The sequence below is a fragment of the Scleropages formosus genome, chromosome 21 (assembly GCF_900964775.1).
Source record: "Scleropages formosus chromosome 21, fSclFor1.1, whole genome shotgun sequence".
NCBI lineage: Eukaryota > Metazoa > Chordata > Actinopteri > Osteoglossiformes > Osteoglossidae > Scleropages > Scleropages formosus.
In genome coordinates this window covers 22,801,133-22,822,110 of record NC_041826.1, presented here as the reverse complement: position 1 = coordinate 22,822,110, position 20,978 = coordinate 22,801,133, and the positions used below count along the sequence as shown (strand labels likewise).

At 41.1% G+C, this 20,978-nt stretch overlaps 2 protein-coding genes across 2 annotated transcripts in view; both read right to left on the bottom strand.

Moving 5' to 3' along the window:
* Positions 1-228: 228 nt before the first annotated feature.
* LOC108920833 (arrestin domain-containing protein 4-like) lies at positions 229-3,238 on the bottom strand. Its single transcript, XM_029247502.1, has 6 exons — positions 3,164-3,238; positions 2,994-3,096; positions 2,601-2,857; positions 2,116-2,278; positions 1,389-1,562; positions 229-1,102 (listed from the first exon to the last, which is right to left on the bottom strand). The coding sequence occupies exons 1-6, from the start codon at positions 3,236-3,238 to the stop codon at positions 1,002-1,004; spliced, it is 873 nt and encodes a 290-aa protein (XP_029103335.1). The 3' UTR covers positions 229-1,001.
* A 9,020-nt stretch (positions 3,239-12,258) lies between these two features.
* Positions 12,259-20,978, bottom strand: part of LOC108920977 (signal-induced proliferation-associated 1-like protein 1) — a 60,042-nt gene continuing 51,322 nt past the window's right edge. The window contains exons 12-22 of the mRNA XM_018730141.1: positions 20,650-20,783; positions 20,472-20,569; positions 19,062-19,453; positions 18,311-18,523; positions 17,710-17,839; positions 16,002-16,224; positions 15,568-15,720; positions 15,328-15,442; positions 14,677-14,758; positions 14,333-14,482; positions 12,259-12,415 (exon numbers count right to left, since the gene is read on the bottom strand). Of these exons, the coding sequence (XP_018585657.1) occupies positions 14,339-14,482; positions 14,677-14,758; positions 15,328-15,442; positions 15,568-15,720; positions 16,002-16,224; positions 17,710-17,839; positions 18,311-18,523; positions 19,062-19,453; positions 20,472-20,569; positions 20,650-20,783 (1,684 nt within the window). The 3' untranslated portion in view covers positions 12,259-12,415; positions 14,333-14,338. The remainder of the gene's footprint in view (positions 12,416-14,332; positions 14,483-14,676; positions 14,759-15,327; positions 15,443-15,567; positions 15,721-16,001; positions 16,225-17,709; positions 17,840-18,310; positions 18,524-19,061; positions 19,454-20,471; positions 20,570-20,649; positions 20,784-20,978) is intronic.

Here is a 20,978-nt window from a genome sequence, read left to right as displayed (position 1 = left end):
GCATTACGTTACGGGAGTAGCTCTGTAAAGATTTTTCTGGGCATCATCTTAAAGTTATGGTGCATGAACATGTACACCTTACATGAACTTAAGAGATCAGGGACGAATTGAGTCTGGAGGAGGTGAGTTTTCAGACCCTTTTTAAATGTGGACAGAGATTCAGCAGTTCTGAGCGAGAGGGGGAGGTCGTTCCACCTCAACGGAGCCAGAACCGAGAACCTCCGTGCTTTACCTTTCGTCCGTGGAACCACCAAGCGAGCAGAAGTAGAAATCACTCTGGTTGGGGTGATGCGGTTGATCAAGTCGTCTAAATAGCTGGGAGCAGTTCTATTGATACATTTGTAGACGATAACCAGGGTCTTAAATTTGATCCGGGCAGCTATGGGAAACCAAAGCACACAATGTCTTATGTTACTGGCTGCTGTGCTTCATCCTTGCTGTCTGCTCCTTTGTCAGGGACACTAGGTGACAATGGTTAAAAGCTGCCGGCATGCAGTCTCGAGGTTGCAGGTGCAAACCGCTTATATTCTCCTTGATCCAGGTTGTTTTTTCAGTAGGTGGGAAAATGGTCAATGTTCCCATAGTGCAGTCAGAGGACGGTGAGTTCAAATCCTCTGTAGTCCTCTTGATCCAGGATGTTGTTTCTCAGTAGGTAACATAACAGTTAAAGCTGTCGCTGCAGTCAGAAGGCTGTGGGTTCGTATCGCTCGTAGTCCCCTTGATCCAGGTACTTAGCCTTAATTGAAATAATAAAATGTATACACCTGTATGTATGGCTGAAGGTACTTGTTTAGTATAGACACCTATCATTTTAAGTTATGGACAAAGGCATAAGATTAACATGAATAAGCATAATTTTTTCTTCTTAAATGTCCATTTGTTTTGTTGCATGGAACTAAATTCTGGAGCAGCAAGAAGCTTTAAAAATGACCCAGCTGAGTAAATGAGTAACCTAGCATTGCAAGTTACATTGATGTCAGGTAAATAGTAGTTAATAACGGTTAATAATAATGGTTAATAATGGTTGGGCAGTTGTCGTCGGTTCTCTTCAACTGCCGACAGAGCAGAACTCCGTTTCCCCTTCGCACATCCGGCTGGAGCTCTTTTTTGCAGGGAGAGAGCGCAAAACAGACTTTAAAAGGCATAAAACTGACCAACAACAAATATTTAAAACCACATAATTCCACTCACACCAGGATCTGACCCCTTGGCTGCTATATGCTGCTCAGATAAGTTGCATAGGGCACATCTGCCTCCCAAACATAAAATCAAAGTCATTGCAGGTTTTGCGCCACTATGTCCGAAGCGTTAAAAGGGAAACATTTTACTCATCGCTTCTGGTTGTGGGACAGACTGGAAAAGGACAGTGCGTGAATTTCAATGTTTACCTGCAGCAAACAGCCCTACTTCAGAGAACCGCGGTGGAGGCTGAAACCTCATTCCCTCGATGTAAGAAAACAGCTGTCCTCCAAACTCTCTCTCCAGCTTTTCCAAGTGGCTGGCAGAAGCAGCATGTGGCTCGCACTCCCTTCCGGACACTGTCCCTTCATAGGTGGGAGGGGCTGGGAAACAACGGGAAAATGTGGGAATAGGAAGAAAGCAGGGCAGCTGGTAGCGTAGTGGTTTAGAACAACTGCCTTTGGACCCCACGGTTGCAGGTTTGAGCCTCACCTCCAGCTGTAGTACCCTTAAGCAAGGTATTTGCCCTGAGTTGCTCCAGTAAAATTACCCAGCTGTATAAATGGGTAAATAATTGTAACCTTAACATTATAAGTTGTTATGGAGAAAAGCATCAGGTAATGACAAGGAACAATATTTTCATATGGACTAGAAATCAGGATCTCTGTTAAATTAAGTCATTTATTATCAATAACCACTTGTCCTCACACAAGGCCGTCGTGGTCTGTGGTCTATCATGGAGGCATGCGGGTTGAAGCAGGGTACACACTACACTGGGAACCAGTCAATCCCACATGCACGCTTTCACAAAATGCAGGAATTTAGGACTCTGAGGGACGACTCGGGGAAACCATGCGAACTCTACCCAAAATCTAGCCGTTGCGCTACCGTACCACGATTACTAAACTGGGAACTGCATCAGTGGCTTTTCCGTACCTTTGAGGGGCTGGGGCAGCGCTAGTGTGAGCGGGCTCAGGTCCGCGCTGTACTGGCCACTCGCGTTCGAGCCGGTACCATATCCAGACTGCTGAATAGGTATGGTACCAATGACTATTGGAAGATCCACAGCCAAACCTGAGTCTGGAATTTCAAGCAACGTCTAGGCAAGAGGAAGCACATACACATACGTTGAATTCTGACCTCAACTGAAATGAGTTCAAGAGAAATTTATGTGCCTCCACAAATGCAACGCAAATTCAGTAAATCTGGCCAGGATTTCAAAACTATTGAACTAAAGAACCGGAGACCTAGACACAAAAACACAGCAGAAATTTTTCTTAAAAAAAAAGACTGTGATTTACTGTTCAGATGAATAATGAAGCAATTAAGCACTAAAATGGACTAGAATCCAGTAGTGCAGTCCTTAACATATAGAGACACATTAAAGGTTAAAAATAACGTTGTCATGTTGCAATACTTACAACTAAAGAATATTCCACACGGATGATCGTGGAGTTGAGGATGGAGGCTGTGATGGACGGGATCTTCAGTTCGTTTGGGTTCCACCTCTGAGTCTTGAACGGAGGGATGGGAATGCCCCTCACGCTCGCTACTTCCTGCTTGTATGTTTTACTTTTGCCTTTGGCAAGGAAGGTCTGAGTCTGGTAAATACAGGCCTTTGGCACAACGAAGCATGAGGAATAGTTCTCAAACTTTGCACAGATGGGGACCGTCTCACCTGTATGAAAGATTGGTTTGGGTCAGTCTATCTGTAAGCAACAGCTTAAAAACAAAAATATTTTCAATAAAAAATTAATGGCATTTTGACCATTCCTTCTATTTTACGTAGTAAAATCAGAGGAAGAAGGAATTACCAGAGCAGTAGCCTGTTCTATTAATACTGGCTCTCAGAGAAACGAGCTGTTCGCAAAATATTGACCGTCGAACCCACTTCTCACTGTGTGCTGAAACAGGACACTAGAAGAGAGAGGAAGAACAGAAGTGAGGTGGCATCTCAGAGGCATTCGCTGGCTGGGGGTCTCACCCCCACTCGTACAGCGATCTCTCGATTTCCGAAATTAATCCGTTCCCGGAAACGGTACGGATAGCAAAAGCCCATTGCCCACTGTTTTAAACGGAAAAAGTAATAATGCGTTCCAAGCCCATCCAAAAACTCTCACCCAGTTTCCCCAAATAACACAAAAGATTGTAAAACACCTATATTTCATGATTATCAAACACACACACATTTTCGGAACCGCTTGTCCCATTCGGGGTCGTGGGGAACCGGAGCCTAACCCGGCAACTCAGGGCGTAAGGCCGGAGGGGGGAGGGGACACACCCAGGACGGGATACCAGTCCGCCGCAAGGCACCCCAAGCGGGACTCGAACCCCAGACCCACGAGAGAGCAAAACCTGGTCCGCGCCACCGCGCCCCCTCTATTATCAAACACTTAATGAGGTTATTAATGTCTGTTTCTTGGCAGCACATTTTCAAAAACAAATTAAATAATGAAATTTCTGTTAAAAAAATTGTGTAAAATAAATTTGATCCTTTAGTTAGCAGTTATTGTACTCACCAAGTGAAGAAAACATTCTTGTACTGAAACTGCAGAGACACATGGAAACAGCAAACACGACCCCGGAAACCAAAAGGAAACGGCTGATGTGATGATGCACTAGCGCCAGCTACAGTACATTACCGTACTATACTGTAACCTTTAATGCACTTCCCCGCATGATGTGCCACTTTCACATAGCTTTTGTTACACTGATTTTTCGATTCGGAAATCGAAAGTTGGATATCGAAAACCAAACACGGCTGTACCGAAATTTTGGATGAAGAAAATTAGTGAATTGAGGAATTCCTGTATTTAGCTCCCAGAATTTCCATTCAAACACAACCTGTGTTGTTTCTGTCTTTCTATGAGTGGAACAATCCAGAAAACCACAGCACAGTCTTTCAAATTCTTGGAGGAAATTACACTTACATTTACATTTATTTATTTAGCAGATGCTTTTCTCCAAAGCAACGTACATCTCAGCGAAAATACAACGTGTTCATTGCATTAGGAGAAAGAGACATAGTTGCAGAGGTGTGATTCTTTCCACTTTATGCACCGATGTTCATCGCACTGGTAGGTGCGCAAAACTCAGGATAGTCTAATCCAGATCACCTACCTACAATTTTTTATTTTTTTTTTTATTTTTAAAAAGGTACAGAAACATTTACTAACAATACAGGTTGTGTAAAGGTGTATCTGGGCATGATCATTAAGTTACGGTGCATGAACATTTACACCATACATAAGCTGGAGAGATTTTGGGCGAAAGGGGTCTGGAAAAGGTGAGTTTTCAGACCCTTCTTGAATGTAGGCAGAGTTTCAGCAGTTCTGAGTGAGAGGGGGAGGTCATTCCAGCACAAAGGAGCCAGAACTGAGAACCTCCGCGCTTTACTTTTCTTGCGTGGGACCACCAAGCGAGCAGAAGTAGACGAGCGAAAGGGTCTAGTTGGGGTGTAGCGGTTGATCAAGTCTTGTAAATGAACAGGAAACGGCGTACGTGCATGATAACCCAAGTAATACAGTGTCCACCAGCACTGGGTTCATTTTTCCAGATTTAAGCGATGGAAACTCACCAGCAAAGCTGGGGCGCTGACATCAATGTTGTTAATAACTGGGAACTCCTTACAAACCACTTGATCGGGACTTAAGGGTCTCTGCAAAACTGCTTTCACCCAGTAATGAACGCTACCATACTTTCCAGAAAAGGATGCTGGCAAAGGTCTGAAAAAGAAGACATAGAATCCGACGTTATAGAAATGCATGTAGAGTGAGTTTAACATTTCACTGCCTCAGAATCATTGCATCGAGTCAAAAATCGATTGAATCGATCAATTAAAATTGGCATGTTACACTATGTTACAACAGCATACTTTCAAAGTCACGTACTTGCAAGGAAGCTCAAACTGGAATGGAAATTCATGTTTTCCTGCTTGTAGTGAGATGTCCTGCTCACCATCTATCTAAACAGAAAGCATGAAACATTGAGGTCTCAATACGGTCACCTCAAAGTCCCAGGGCTGCAGTTTCTACTCTCCGGATTCTGTCCTAGACCAAGCAGTTCACCCAAAAAGCACCAAATGATGAATCACAGCAAATGTATTGGTTCACTAAGTAGCTCTGACAGCTCATCTGAGTCATTCCCCACTTTATACCCCTTGTGACTCCAGGTAGTGGGTCATTATTGGCATTAAGTCAATATAAGCAATTAATAAGCAAATCCTGAAATTGGAGAGATGATCATACAATGTTACTATTATATTAAGCAATTTAATATTTATTTCAATGAGACAAGCTGCTTTTTAACCCATGACATGGGCAAAAATCAATTGTACCAGTTTCCTCCCATAATCTATAATAATTTTCAGCAGTATAAAATACTTCGCATTTACGAAACAATGATATAAAATTATTTCCACTGAGATTTTTCTTGCTGGTTTACTTTACTGAGCAGTTCGGTGGTGTTTGGTTGTTGTTCCGGTGACTGAACAGCTGTTACACCGATTCCCTGGACTAGGGTACCACACAAGCATAGCGCACCTGCTGTTCCCAGGAGGTGCTGAGCGTCGCTGTAGAACTGAACCTCATCGCTCTCCTGCTTGGCCAGCGGCAGGAGCCGAGACCGCTGCCAGCTGACCAGCTCACATCCCCCGGCGAAGACCCCCAGAGCCCGTACATCAATGACATGGGGCACCTGGAGCAGAACACGTCCACACACACTTTCGCCATTGCTAAACGCCGTCCTCTGCTCCTCAAGCACCAAGTCGAGCATTTTCATTTTGTCATTCATGGTGGGGTTTCACGTCTTCACAGGTCTCCTGAAATCCAGCAACCAGGAGTTATACTGAACCTGAACCTGCACACGGTAAATGAACAGTTTTAATAAGCAATGCCAGCTCAGATGCTTCCACAATAGAAAATCATGGCCGTTAACCTGGCTAAAGAACTAGAACGTTCTAGAAGGTTCACTTACAGAACAAGGGTCACCATATGTACTTGTGTAAGTAGAGTTCAGGGCCCCAAAGCAATAACCTGAAACACTAGAGTCTATCTAACGCTGCTGTTCGATCACATCTGTGGACCTCCGAGGGGCAAAAGAATGACAGTGAGGTGAAACAGGTTCTCGTACCACACTTGGAAACTTGAAAAATGATGAGTCTCTATAATCTAGCAGTATGAATATGAAGTCTATGAACTAGCAGTACTGAGACCTTCTAGACAGAAGAAAACAGTTATAAAGCAGTATTACCTCAGTTCCTGTTTCTTTTCAACCTTTAGTTCACACCACTATTGTTGTTGTAAATAGAAGTCTGCTCAGCAATCTGTGTCTCTTTTCTCTTTCATATTATGCAAAGCGAAAAGTGGCTTTGGAATCTGAATGGAATATTGGAGAGACATATGTTGCTAGGTGACAATAAACAAATCAACTAATTAATAAAATGTAAGGAAGCACTGCGTTATTTCCTGCTTGTTTACAACATACCAATTAATTCAGATAATATGTACAACCTTATTTTATAATATATCTAGTGTATACCTAATTTTCAAAATATGTCACCAACAGTAAAATACCTGTGACATCTGAAATTATTTTCCATGGTTATATTGTTTGTTACAAAACAAAAACCTAAATATTTATAATACCTCTATATAAGAAATATAGATAATGCAATAACATGAGAAGAAATAAAAGCAATAAAGTTAAGGAAACATAATGCATAGTTACCTGCTTGTTTAATATACAATAAAAGATAAAAATATATAGTTCATTGTTTATAGGTCTTAATCTGCCAAATATTTCACTGATGACAAAAAGTTTCTTGTATTTGAAATTATTTTCCTCCCTTATATTATTTTAGAAAAAAAGGAATGTAATAGTTGTGGAGATGATCAGTTTTCTTTCCGTATATTGCTTTAAAATGTGATGTAGTGATACTGCTGTGAAAAATAGTTATTGCACCAGAGCGGTACATGAAATAAATATGAAATCATATAAGAGAGGCTTACCAGCATAGCAGGTGCAGACATGGCTTCACTTCCAGAAAGTTCTTTGGTCATCATCTTGTTGTTGTTGTCATGGATGTTGCCAGAACTTTTTGACAACCACATTGTTGTCGTCATGGACACCAATAAAAAGTTAATTGGGTGATTTTTAATTAATTATGTTTGTTTCTTTATTTATTCATTTGTTTGTGTTTTTTGTTGGCTTGTTTGTTTGAGGGCGGTAGCAAGCAGCACTGGGTGGTTCAGCTCTCATTTCCAAGTCTGTGTGGAGTTTACGTATTCTCCCCGTGTCTGTGTGGGATTCCTCTGGGTGCTCATGTTTCTTTCCACATTCCAGAGACATGCAGTTTGACTTCATTTGATGCAATAAATTACCCGTGATGTGTCTCCAGATAGCAGGGGGTGCGGTGGCGCAGTGGGTTAGACCACAGTCCTACTCTCCGGTGGGTCTGGGGTTCGAGTCCTGCTTGGGGTGCCTTGTGACGGACTGGCGTCCCGTCCTGGGTGTGTCCCCTCCCCCTCCGGCCTTACGCCCTGTGTCACCGGGTAGGCTCCGGTTCCCCGTGTAAGGGACAAGCGGTTCTGAAAATGTGTGTGTATGTGTGTGTGTCTCCAGATAACCTGTGATGGACTAGCACCCCATCCAGGCCATACCCCCCTTTATCTTGTGCCCAGTGATGCTCTGAAATGGGGAGTAACTAAGCACTGAATGAGCGGGTGCCAAAATTTTTGCACATTTTTTGTTTTATTTTTTCCAGTATTAAAAAAACAGTAATTGTGCATTAACACACACACACTCTCACACACACCTAGATGCCTTCAATCACTCATTTGCATCGGACGTAACTAAGGTATCAGATTAGCACTTACTCATATGCTCAGTCTGGGTCTCTGGACTGTGGAAAGGGTCCGGGTGAAAAAATTCCTTGCTTGGTGTCAGTTACCAAGAAATGGAGGCTCTCAACTCTGAATGACTGAAGTTTGGTTGTTCTGACCTCTCATGTCTTGTAAACCATTGCCAGAATGGTCCTTCTAGACTTTGAACATGGGGTCAGGACGGCACTAGACCCTCTCCAGTTCCTTTGCCAGGACCACATGGGAGTGGATGATGCCGTTATCTACCTACTGTCATCTACTCCTACTTGGACTTTGAGGGTCATGCTTTAACTTCTGCTCTTCATTTGACACCACACAGCCGGGGCTGTTGGGGGAGAAGCTTCAGGCCGTGCAGGTGGACACATCCATCGTGTCCTGGATTTTGGACCACCTGGCTGGTGGAGCGGTTCGTGAGGATGCAGGGCAGTGTCTCACACATGGTCACATGCGGTAAGAAGCTCTCAAGGGACCGTCTTGGCTCCCTTCTAGTTCAGCCTGTGCACTTCCGATTTAGGGTTCTTTTGCTCGTGTCTCTCACTCTCTCTGGATCGAGTGAAGCTTTACCGCTAGTTGATTTATTCTAGGTGTCCAACTGAACTGTGTTGCATTTCTGGTCCATGTGACAATAAACTTCTAAGAGTAAGTCCGTTCACAAAAGTGTTTTTGTAACAGGAGCGTTGAGCAAATCCCCTTTGGTTCCATACAGTCTGGGGATGCCGACACATTTTTGCCTTCCCTCCATTTTCATTTGCGCTTCTGGCATACAGAAAGGTTAGATCATTTAAGAAGAATTCTCCCAAAAAAAAAAGTCAATTTCCTAGGATTTATTCATTTATTTCACTTGGTAATGGCAGGAAACTCTTCATACCAAGTAGCAAACACAAGTTTTCTTCAAAACACACATATACACCTCAAAAATTACAACACTTGAGAACATTTTATTTCAAAGAGACAATACATTTATCGTTGTTAAATATAAACTTTTAAACTCTAAAATTTATAAAATACAGCATATTTAGGATAATTTGTTGTGTTAAATATGCACTATTCAAACCTTTGAAGTACTTTTGTGTCGACAAATCTTAGCAGCAAACACAAGAAATAGTCGATCTCGTCCATACCATCCACTCCGCGGAGAACCGGTGAATAAAATATTAAATGTTTCCACACAAGTGTTTTCTGTAATAAGAAAAGACTAAGTGCAAGTGAACTAAAATGGGCTAAAACATACACATGTCATGTTGTCCTGGCCATTTCAGCTAATTATACAGAACAGCCAAACGAAACACAAAGAGCAACTGCAGGTATGCAAAGAATCTACCAACATCAAATTTATGTCAGCCATGAAAGGAAGATTTAAAAAATAATCTGTTACTAACAGCTTAAGGACAAATTAACTTTACACTAGCAAAATGTAAAAAGATTACTCTCCAGAAAAAGACAGTATTTAAAAACTACCTTTGCAAGAAACATGACCGGGAAAACGACCCCATTTATATCCTTCGCTGGAAAAAAAAAAGCTTTTTGCTCGTTTCGACCATCGCACAGCAGAAACTCGTCCCTTGGTGTCTGAATTCGTCCATCAACAAATGCTCTGTAACATATGATCACTGATTTGCTTAAAATTACGAAAATTTTAAGAGGTGACATAAGTCGTGTTTTATAGCTTCTTCCTGTCGGCTCAGAGGCAAAACAAAATATGTGCAGCTGGCCCATTTCATACAAGTATTTATACCATCTAGGTAAACCTATACCATGTTTCTCATAATCCTCATGTAAAAATAAAAAAAAGGTTACATTTTATTATACATTCTTTTTCTGTTCAAATATATTGCACTGTAATTGAACTGCAGATAAAACAAAATAATGGATGAATGTATAACTCTAACCTTTGCAGTGTAACTTTACTAAGAAATGGGCTTTATTCCCCATGTTAGAGCATGTGGAGTTGAATTAAAAAACATTTATGGTCAAACCCATGATGACACCAGCAACACAAAATACCCAAGCACAGTAATAATTCAAAATGTACAGTTGCCTTTGCAGATATAATGGGCGTTCCTGAAGTAATTGTACATATATGAAATGGTACAGTCCTCTGTGTGCTGCTTTTTTGTACCACCCAAGCTGTTACACTACATGACTGAGCTGCTCATTAAATTAAGTGAATAATTATATCGTTATTAAATCTAATTTATGCCACTTAATATTTGCTCCCATAAAGACATTCAGTTTAATTTTTAATTTATATTTCCGAATAAATTATGCTGACAAAAAACTAATGACTGAACTTAGTAACTGATTTACTTCATTAATCAAAGAGTTATGAAAATATATTAACTGAAATTACATTTTTTGTAATATGTGGGGAATGTGATAGGATACACGCTTCACCGAACGGGGTTCATTCAATCATTCAAGAAACTTTAATGAAAAATCTGATTGTCCCACTGTATTTTCTTGTTAATCCACAACACAAATTCATTTTTGGTAAATTTATGGAACATGGGCTGATTAGAATTACACACTTTGCAAGGGAAGGTATTTTAATGCTGTGATCAACACTATAAGTTCCCTCTGTAAAGATCTGGATGACTAAAGTGTTTTATTTTCTTCTGTGTGAAAAATTAATATTTCATCCGCATGACATTTCAGAGGTGTTCCGGAATGTTTGGACTCTCTTCTGGAGCTTATATGGTGCTACATGATCATGCCTGTGAAAGATCGTAACCTTTCGGCCTTTTGCCATTGCTCTATGTATGAGGCATATTTGCAATATCCTGGTGCACAGTTTTTGCCTCTATGTTGCTGTGAGCCACTGCTGTTCATAAAAATATTAAAAAATAATGCATTTAGCATCTGCTTTTTCACTACATCTTGGACAGTTATGGTGAGTCCTCAGCTAAGGCTTTCACTATAATAATGTTTATAATAAGGGCTGTGGCAAGACCAAGTACTGCACTAAAGCATCAGTTCAGAAAGTACACAATAAATCATTGAAAAATAAACTGAAAATGTACATTTAATTTTTATACAATGTCACCGATAAAAGTGTAAAACTGAAAGCAAAGGCATTTAGTAAAAAGGTCAACAACTTGTCCACTACTGAGACACAGTAAAAGAGAGTGAAATAGCAGGAGGTGTAACAACAGCACGGTACTGGAGTTCATCCAGTTTTTCTGTCATGGTGAACAGTATAACACCATATAAGGAATCTTGGTAACTCATTACCAACTGGGCAAAAAGATGCATTTGTGATGAACATAATGAATATTAATTTCTGTCTAAAGAGGGACAAAAAGATGCTCAGAGGGAGGATATGATACAGGTGGTAATTTTGTTTTCTTTAACTATTCATTAATTGTTATTTGCAGTCTAAACTGGGACATGGTTCTTGGGATATTTAGCATCACTACACTGGGAGGGAAGGAGCCAGAGATGGTGTAGGAGGCGGAGAGTACCAGCTGCATGTAGCTGGTGTGACGTCCACGCACAGTATCAGCTGTGTAACAAGACTGCTCGGCTGAGGGTGGTCTCCCTCCAGCACCTGGTAGCGTAACATTAGAGCTGCTACCTTCGCACCCAAAGGTTGCTGGTTTGAGCCTCACCTCCAGCTGTAATACCCTTGAGCAAGGTACTTGGTCAACTCTCAGTTGCTGCAGTAAAATTACCCACCTGTTCAAATGGGTAAATAGTTATGAGCTGCATTGAAGAAAAAGTGTCAGCTAAATGAATGAATGTAAAACATCTCATGTGAGGAGTAAATCGCTCATCCATGGGAATAATCTCCACCGATGCAGCACCTAGCAGTGGACTTAGTCTCCATGGGTGGAGATCATTCCCATGGATGAGAGAGTTACATGCCAACAGCTGGATGGAGTATCAAGCCTTTCTGGATGCAATGGTTCAGAGTGGTGCCCCCTACTGGCTCAGTAGTCCAACTGAACTTGATGAACTTATATAAATAATTTTCATTAAAAGAAACCTGTCTTTCCACTTTGTAAAAAAAAAAACCTTGCATTGTGACACACAGCTCTAACACACACACTCACTACCCAAGTGTTAAATGCTATTTGTAAATGCAACATATTTGTCCCATTCTAGAGGCAGGTGTCTGCAAACATTTAAAGGACAGAAGTGCCAAACTGTCACGTCCAAAACAAAGCACCTTTTCATGTCTTGTTTAAGATGCCGTTGATATTCAGTGTATCCGATGCGCTTCAAATTAATTCGGTTTATTATCAGTACCATCGGAATAGCATGTGAAGCAAACTAACTTTTGTCAGTTGTGAGCTTGTATGTCAAAGCCCTTGTCTGTTGAATGAACTTATCTCCTCTGAACTGTAAATCACTCCCTGCAAGACAAAAGGCAAATGAGATAGAATTACTTTCACAAGGATACACACACATCCTCAGTTGTGTTCTGGCAATCTATAGTTTCACTTTCGTTTGCACCCTCTGTTTTGTGCCACCGTGCTTTAATTTTTCCAGCAGTTCATTTTTTTAATGTGACATAGAGCCTTTGTCTTCCTCCAGCTTCTGTACCAAGACTGTCCTTCTTGTAGTGTCATTCACCACCTGGATGACCATCACCATCCGCACCTACGTGATTGAAGCCCTCAGTCTCCCTGCCTGTCCTTCCTCCTGTAGGGATCTCCATTACCTTTATCATCCTTCAGAAATCCTGAGGATAACATTTGACTGACTTCTTTGATTTTGCTAGCATGCTGAAACCACAGTCTGAGCCTGCAGACACATCATCATCATCAACATTCCTAGAATCCTCCCTCAGCTCATACCATGCTTTACCTAGCCAGTGGTCCAGGCTATGGTGAAACCTTGCCTGGAGAAGCCTTGAGAACTGAAAGAAAAGTTGGGTTTGACATGCCAAAGCATCCCCATACATTTCACCTCACGTCTCTTTGTTGACTTCCTGCAGCTGCCACATCACATTCAGGACATTGTTTAGAGACTAAGGGACAGTCAAGGGGTCAGAACCCCAAAACAAACTGAACCTGATCACTCCTTACATCAAAACTGTGTTCCTTCCCATTCACAAGCGGTCCAGAATTGAAAGACCACATCTTCTCAGTCTTTTCATTGTTTATCAGCAAGGCAAAATTCATAAACAGGTTCAGTGTCTTTTGTCTGTAACTTCATTGATTTTAGCACAATTTTTGTTTTTATCGGAGTGCCCCGTTATTTCATTCTAAGGCTTTCAAAGATGGCTGAAAGAATGTTGCACTGCCCCATATTTTTAAATTTTGATTATGACAGCACTAAAAATATTTACTGACAATTTAACAAACTTATGGCCCAACTATTAATATGAATGTCCAAGCATAATAAAGGTAAAAGCTTAGGAAGACTTAACATTAATTGCCCAGACTACACCCATTGTGAAAGCACATTTTATGTTATGTGAAATTTTCCTTGCTCATGAGTAATTTTGCCTCTAGGATTATCTGAAAGATGCTTAATTTGTTAGTATGAAATATGGTAAACCACATTTATTTTCATTTTATTTCCTGAAAAAACTATATTTAGATGTGTTTGTGGGTGATTATGGCTATCATTCCTGCTATTTTGCCCCATTTTACAGTCATCTACACTACCCGAGGCAAAAAAAAATGTAGGTTTTCACAAATTTCACATGTGAAAAGCCAAAAAAAAAACACAGACAAAAGGATATTTTCTTTGCTGCAATGAATGAACAGAAATTAGTTTGTATTTCCTGAGTTATTTTTAAACTTTAAACTATCTACATGAAAAATCAGGAGTTGCCTAATCGCTATGGCTGCCTTCCTGAGAAGCTGTGTACGATCAATTAAATCTGGCAAAATACATTGCATATTCATTAAAGTGTACTTAAAACATTAACAGAAGCATAACATGTAAAGACTGATCTGCTATTTGTGGGGAAAACCTGTTTGTAAAGCTGGACACGTACATTTTTTAAAAGTGCTCATTCATACGTCTCAAACATGCACACTGCATCTCATATTGTCTCCATATACAAGACTGTTCCGTGGACACCTGCATGATGGGGACGGGAGGCCAGTACTGCTTATGTGTCATCTTAAACCTGCAATTACAACTAATGGTTTTAAATGTCTTCCAACATTGAATACAATTTGGGAGAATTTAGGAAATGTCTCAAAACATGAAAAAAATAATGGGCCACATTCTCTGGATGACGACTGAGGAGTTCTTTACTCAATAAGCTCCATTAAGGCCTTTACTGGGGGTACGAGAAATGGTCTGTCACTTACTGTCACTCAGCTCATGTCTATGGTGGTAAAGACCCACTCTGTGAACTTCTTGAGTTTGGCTGAAGCACTCTGGGACTCCTGCAACAAGCGTTGGTTTTCTTGCTGTAGACTCTGGATCTGGGCATGTAGCTTCACCTTTTCCTCTCTCTCCTAGAAATAAATTAAGTGACATGTTTTCCACGCAAGCCCACCAACGAGTTCCTACACTTCTACAAGATCTTTCTAACGGGTCAGCATTATGTAAGAACACAGTACAATGACGGCACGAAACCAGTCGTAACTTCTATAATCCTCAGTGTATTCACAGTTCTTTACTTGTAAAGCCTACTTGATGTTAGCCTTACCTTCTTCAGGGTTTCTTGAAGGCGCTTTACCATAGACTCCAGCTGAATGACCTTTCCAGCAAGCCCATCATGAGTCTCAATGCTACAAACAAACACACCAAAAAGGAAAGGTTATGTCCTGAGCACAATGTCCACTCTCCCAATCTCTGCTTCTCTCAACGAAAAAGATGTATTTTTTAACCATGGCTCTCCTGGCAACTCTTTCTCATCCAGGTCCTCTTAAGAACCGTGCTATCACCCACTGCAGCTGTACCCACAGCTTTCAACACAGCATTAGTCATGCCCAAAAAAGATAAAAATGAGCAAAATGAAATCAGAACAAAAATTTTAATATTACCTATCTGTGCAAAAATCTTAGAATGAGTAGTTATGACACATTAAATTGCACCTTCCAGTCTCCTTTCAGACAACTGCACAGCCAAAAGGTGTCCTAGAAAAGGTTGTTAATGAGCTATTGACGGCTGAACATTGAACATTCAGGTTCCCTTTCCATTCCAATTTACTTGGGTCTCAGGGCAGCTTTTTACATTTTACTGTCCCATCTTGAAACCGTCAAAGTGACTTTGAGTGTTAAGCTCAGCATAAAGGATTATTTTCAGGTATTTCCGATAGTGAAAAAGTTAAAATGTGTCAGGTCTTGTGCAGGCAAACCTGGGAGAAGATCTGGTCTGCAGGCTGAGTTGTTGTTCAGCATGCTTTGGACTAGAGGTTGGTGTTTCAACTCTAATCTTTCCATCTTTTGCTGGAAAGAACGTGGAAGTCTGGACTGGAGAGAGACAAACAGACAGCACCACTAAAATGGAAAACAGCGCAACAGTAGCTAAATATTAGTGTATCAGTTTAATATTAACAGCTCAAAATAATATGTTAAATGTGCTGTTCTCTCCTTACTTTCAAAGGCGTCCGGAGCATCCACCAGACTATTCCATCCCAGGTAACTGCTTGAACGACTGTCTGGAAGAGGCATCAATAATGAGCCTTGCTGCAACTGGCCCTGGCGATCCTGTAGATCTGCCAAAGATGTGTCCGAGGCCGAAAAGTCACCTGCCAGGGACAAAGATATTACTACATTATAGCATAAATGAAGGTGTTAGCTAAATGAGTACATAATAGTACTTACACACACACACACACACACACACACACACACACACATTGACTGAATCCACTTGTCCCGAGCGGGATCTCAGCAAGCCGGAGCCTAACCCGGCATGACCATTATTCATCTGACGCCTAAGGTGACTTACAGTGTTGAATTTGTATACTAGGCTACTTACAATTATTTCCCTATTTATCCAGAAGTGTGATTTATAACGTAGCCTCACCATGCAACTTGACACCCATCTTGTAGGAAGGTCGCCGCAGGGGGGGTCCTCGAGTAGTGGGGGAGCGTGGCAATGTGGAACAGCTGAAGAGCACGTCGCTTGGCGACTCCGGCTCCAGTAGCGGACTGCCGGGAGCTGGCCTACGCAACCCTCGGTAGATGCTCTCGTCTGATAGTGTGCGATGCAGGGAGTGGCGGGCCGGGGAGGATGTTGAGGACGAAGGCTGGGAAGATGGGTATTTACATCAATGTGAGTGACTGCTTTTGACCAGTAGTCTGAGCAATAGGTTTCATTTTTAATCAGACATACAGATAAACCCCTGCTTACGTAAATTCAATTCACAGAAATCTGGATTTACGTAAAAAATTCCCGGCATACACATTATTTACGGACAGCGCTTTTATTTTATCCAAAACATCTGAAATACATTAAGCGCAAGTCGGCAAACCAGACAAGGCAGGAAGCTGCATCTTCCCAGTTTCCGTGACTTTTGAGCCATGAACTCATCTCCTCTCGTTAGTGTAGTGCTTTATTCCCATATTTTCTACCCTTTTCATTGTTCATAACGCCTGGTGGTAAACGGGCACTTGAAGAAAAACGAGTACCGTTTCGCAAGCATACAGCAATCAATTTGGAGATGAAATTGAAAATATTAAGGAATTATGAAGGTGGACAGAGATTATCATCTATAGCACGAGAACCAGGTTTAGCCCTATCGATTATAAATACGATAGTGAAGGATGCTGCACATATAAAGGAGCATGTGAAACTAACAGCTAGCATGAAAACAATAATAACGAAGAAACATCAAGGCGCAATAACTGAGATGGAAAAATTATTAATGTCATTATATTGAATGATGGGGGAGGAGGGGGAATCTGACATATGCAATTTTTGACTTACGTACCGGATTGAAGAACTGTCTATTTGCATAAGTCAAGGGGTGTCTATGCGTGCAATGATACATCCACTCATTTCAAAAATAATGGATCTGGATTGCTGGAATGTGGAACTAATTGATAAAAACAATAGTTCTACAGTATTTAGAGAGCATAAATAGTAAATAATAAGATTGTAAAGACGAAACATTTCACACATCGGATCTTAGAAATTAGTACAGCCTGAAATTGCTGTATTGCGTTGTTTGTAATAATAGGATAAATTTCAGACAGATTCTGCAGCAAAGACCTGAAAAAAGTGTAAAGGCTCTTGTAAATTAAATAAATGTTTAAGCTGTTACTTCAGAACGTACCTAAACCCAGCTAGGCTTAATGACACCCCAAGGCGGGATTCTCAGACACCCTGTTTTACTGGCACAGTTTTTATTGTGTTGTTTATTATACAATCTTACATTTATAATTATTATTATAATTCACCTTTCTCTCAACCCTTTACTTTTAACTTCACTTCTTTGCTCCAAACTGTAGTTTATCAATGTACTGATATCCTTCATAGTCAAATTTTTTCAGCCCCAAATTAGATCTCCTCTCAAATAAAATTCAGAATTGTGGAATTTTTCATGAGAAGCAGCTGCAACTGATGTGAAGCTATGGAATCATATGCAAATCAGCATAATTTATATTTTGAAAACAATCGATATGAACAAAACTAAATGTGAAAAGATCAAATCTAAAGCCCCAAGTAACTGTTCTCATCCCCGATAGCTGAAATAGTTGTGTTTGCCCCTGAAATGTAAGAATTAGAGTACTTTTTGTTTGTCCCTTGTTGACAGTGTTTCCAGGGGGGTGAAATTCTCTTCCGCTGCAGGTGAGGCCTGGTCAGTTGCAGAGGCCATTGACTGTGACTGCATTCCATCTTTCCCATCACTCTGGGGTCGCCTGCAGGGCGGAAATGTCCACTCTTACATCAGCAAGGAGGTATGGAAAGGATGAGCAGGGCTATAGTACTAGTAAAAACTGAGTATACCTGGGTAATACTTTTTCAGGATTTTAGTAGCACTGTTTTTATCACTGGCCCGATGTGTTCATTAGGTCATTGTACTTGTGTGCAAATGGCCAACAAATAATCCAGAGAAAATTGAATTTCATTTAATACAGAGGGGTTCATTGCATAGCACTTTGAAGTATAGCAGCAGAAATTAAGTATCTTCAGATTTTAATGGTGTAAATGCCATGTGTGAATTATGTGATAGAACAAATGTAATACAAAACGGATTTCGTTAAAGGTCAATCATCTTACGGCAGTTCTTCGCAAGTACAAAAATTTTGGTGAAGACCAAAGAGCTAATTCGCCAGCATCATGCAGTTTAATTTACAAATTAAATCGAGTTTCCTAGCATCCTCTCTTACTTGCACGTGTCCCCAAAGTCCACAGAATTGATGGTTCCACCTGGCTTCTTCCAGCCAATCAAGTACTTGCTGGTGGCACCTTGCCTAGGGTAGAAGGACTTGGGCCCTTGAAGGGCGGAGCTCTGTGACGAGGAGGAGGTAGCCAAGGAAGAATCTTCATGAGGAGCACTGCGGCTTGATCTCAACACCAGAGGACTCCCACATCTTCGTGAACTAGAAAAGACGGGACAAGGGCTATTTTGATTACATTGCAAATTATTTGTAAAGACATACCTGGTTGGGATTATCATTATATTATTATTATATTAATATTGTATTATTCATGGTCATCATTTGAATTGTTTTTAATTTCTATTTTGTGCTTTGTTTAACATTTTTAGATGTATTGGTTTGTGTTTGAGTTTTGCCCTGATTTTTAACTCTTCATGCCAAGAAACGTGAAAAAGTTCAACCACTTTTAGTTCTACAGGTTTTATATGCGATGATGTAACTAACAATCTAACAGCTAGTCCTAATCAAGTCTTAACATTCAACACGTCCTGGAACAATTCTGTTCATGAACACCACTCTTAAAGTCGAGCTACAAAATCTCAATGGGGCTCAGTCGTGAGCATTGTCTTCATCATTCTAAAAGCCTGATTCTTTATTCATCTGATTTCTGCAAAATATATACAACATGAAAAGCCTGATTCTTTACATCCAACAAATTTTCAGTTGAATGGTTCAGCGTAACCATGTGCAGGTTAGGCACCTTGAATGGGAAGCCATGCTGATGAGGCCAGAGGAACTTCTGGAGGGCGTCTCAGTCCCAGGCGGGATGGTGGCCTCAACAACCTGTGGTAACCTCTCCAGCTGGCGACGGCCTGCTTCTACGGAGGTGAACTGCCAGATTGAAGTGTGTTTCTCTCTGGGAACTGCAGGACCAACAACCAGGATGGTGCTGGAACTGCCACTCGATGTGTTGTTTGCACCACTGTCCACGGATGTGCCTTGCAGCCCATTAGCCCCACATCTGCTGTGCTCTGCATCAGGCTGCTCTCCCTTGCTGCTGGTTTCATACCATTTTTCATCACTGTGGGTACTACTGGAAGTGCTGCTGGACAGCGTGTTACTGCTGGAGTGACCAGAGCAAGTAGCATCAGGCTAAAGAGGCAGGACAACAGAAAGCAGTCAGACCCATTTCTAAATACATGAATAATAAAGTACAATCACCCAGCAAAATATAACCTCTTGCAAAGCCTCTAACATCCAGTTCACCTGCTCTTCTTTAAATAAACCATGATAACAGTTAGAGTTACCAACTGTGTTTGTGAGCTGAAGTACAGGTGAGCTGACACATACCTGTGTGTAACCGCGGGTTGAATCATCACGAGATTCCCACCGAACGCCCTACGTCATAGTTTGTTACTCTTACAGTTTGTTACAGTGTGTTACTGTTAAAGTATGCTACTGTGTGTTGTATGTTACAGAATTTTACTGCCAAAATATGCTGAATGACCCATTGTACAGAAAAGAAACACAAATGGACTGATTGCTCTAGACAGAGAGTGATACAGTTGATGTCTTGTAATGACACAGTACGCAAACAAGTTTGCAGAAGACCCTTGGACGGCTGAAGAGGAATAGAACGACTGTGAGGGAGGTTTCAAAAAAAGCAGGAGGCCCATTATGATTATGTGACGTACTACAGCTTGGAAGTAATGACAACCCCTATTCAAGAAGCATCATTGATCGTTCTTTTTCTGCCACAGAAGCTCTTTGAATAACACAAATTCAGTTTACAATGTTATAATAAACCTTACAGCATATTTCTATTTATTATAGCTATATCTGAGAGTGAATAATGAATAAAAAACAATATATACTGCTCAAATAACAGCACAGTGTGCTTACAACAGGACAAACATGCGTTACCACGTCGCTCATAAGGATAAAGACAGATATTCAAAGGATTCAACCAGGATTCAACTGTTTTACAGACTCTTAGCGAAGCAGAAGCCCAGGAATTACTCGGCTTACATGTTTTTAAAGCCATAAAAATATAGATCCTAATGTGTCACTCTACACTTGTACAGATTGTATTTCACTGCAAGACATAGAAAAAAATGCACTCTGCAGAGCACATTCCCATGTCAAGTGGTCACCATGTGTGCTACCTGACCTGGATGTTCTTCTTGGGGGACAAATGGATAACCTGTTCCTGCCTCTGAATGCGAGGTGCGCTGGAAAACGGCTGGCCTGATTTGGTGACCGAAACGTCTGAAAGACAGAGGAGTAAAGTCACGGCACCCATCTGCAGGAACACCGTGGAATCTGCAAATTTGATCAGTTCATCTCACCTGCTGGGGCTTTTTCTGTTCCCTCACCAATTCCATCCTCTGTCCGAAGCCTACTGGATGACGGCTTATTGGCGCTGCCTGTGTCCCTGGTGCTTTGTGGATCCACACAAAGTGAAGAAGGTCTCATCACAAATCTAGGTGACAAACGAACATGAACATGGAAACACAATGCATTTTCACACAGTCGACTCCGTGTTGTTATGGCACGGATATTTGCAGTTAAATTCTTCCCTGTTCAGGTCCTGTAATATCCAGAGACAGAGACACAGCCATATATTCTGAGGCAAGAAGATGTTAATGGTTGATACGCTGAGAGCTGCTCAATGGCA

Excerpts from the sequence above, each read along its gene's own strand:
- LOC108920833 (XM_029247502.1), bottom strand. The coding sequence starts at position 3,238 with ATGGGCTTTTGCTATCCGTACCGTTTCCGGGAACGGATTAATTTCGGA. Across the intron at positions 2,858-2,993 it reads TAGAACAGGCTACTGCTCTG|GTGAGACGGTCCCCATCTGT; the intron begins GTAATTCCTTCT and ends TCTTTCATACAG. Across the intron at positions 1,103-1,388 it reads AGTAGGGCTGTTTGCTGCAG|AGCTCCAGCCGGATGTGCGA; the intron begins GTAAACATTGAA and ends CCTGCAAAAAAG.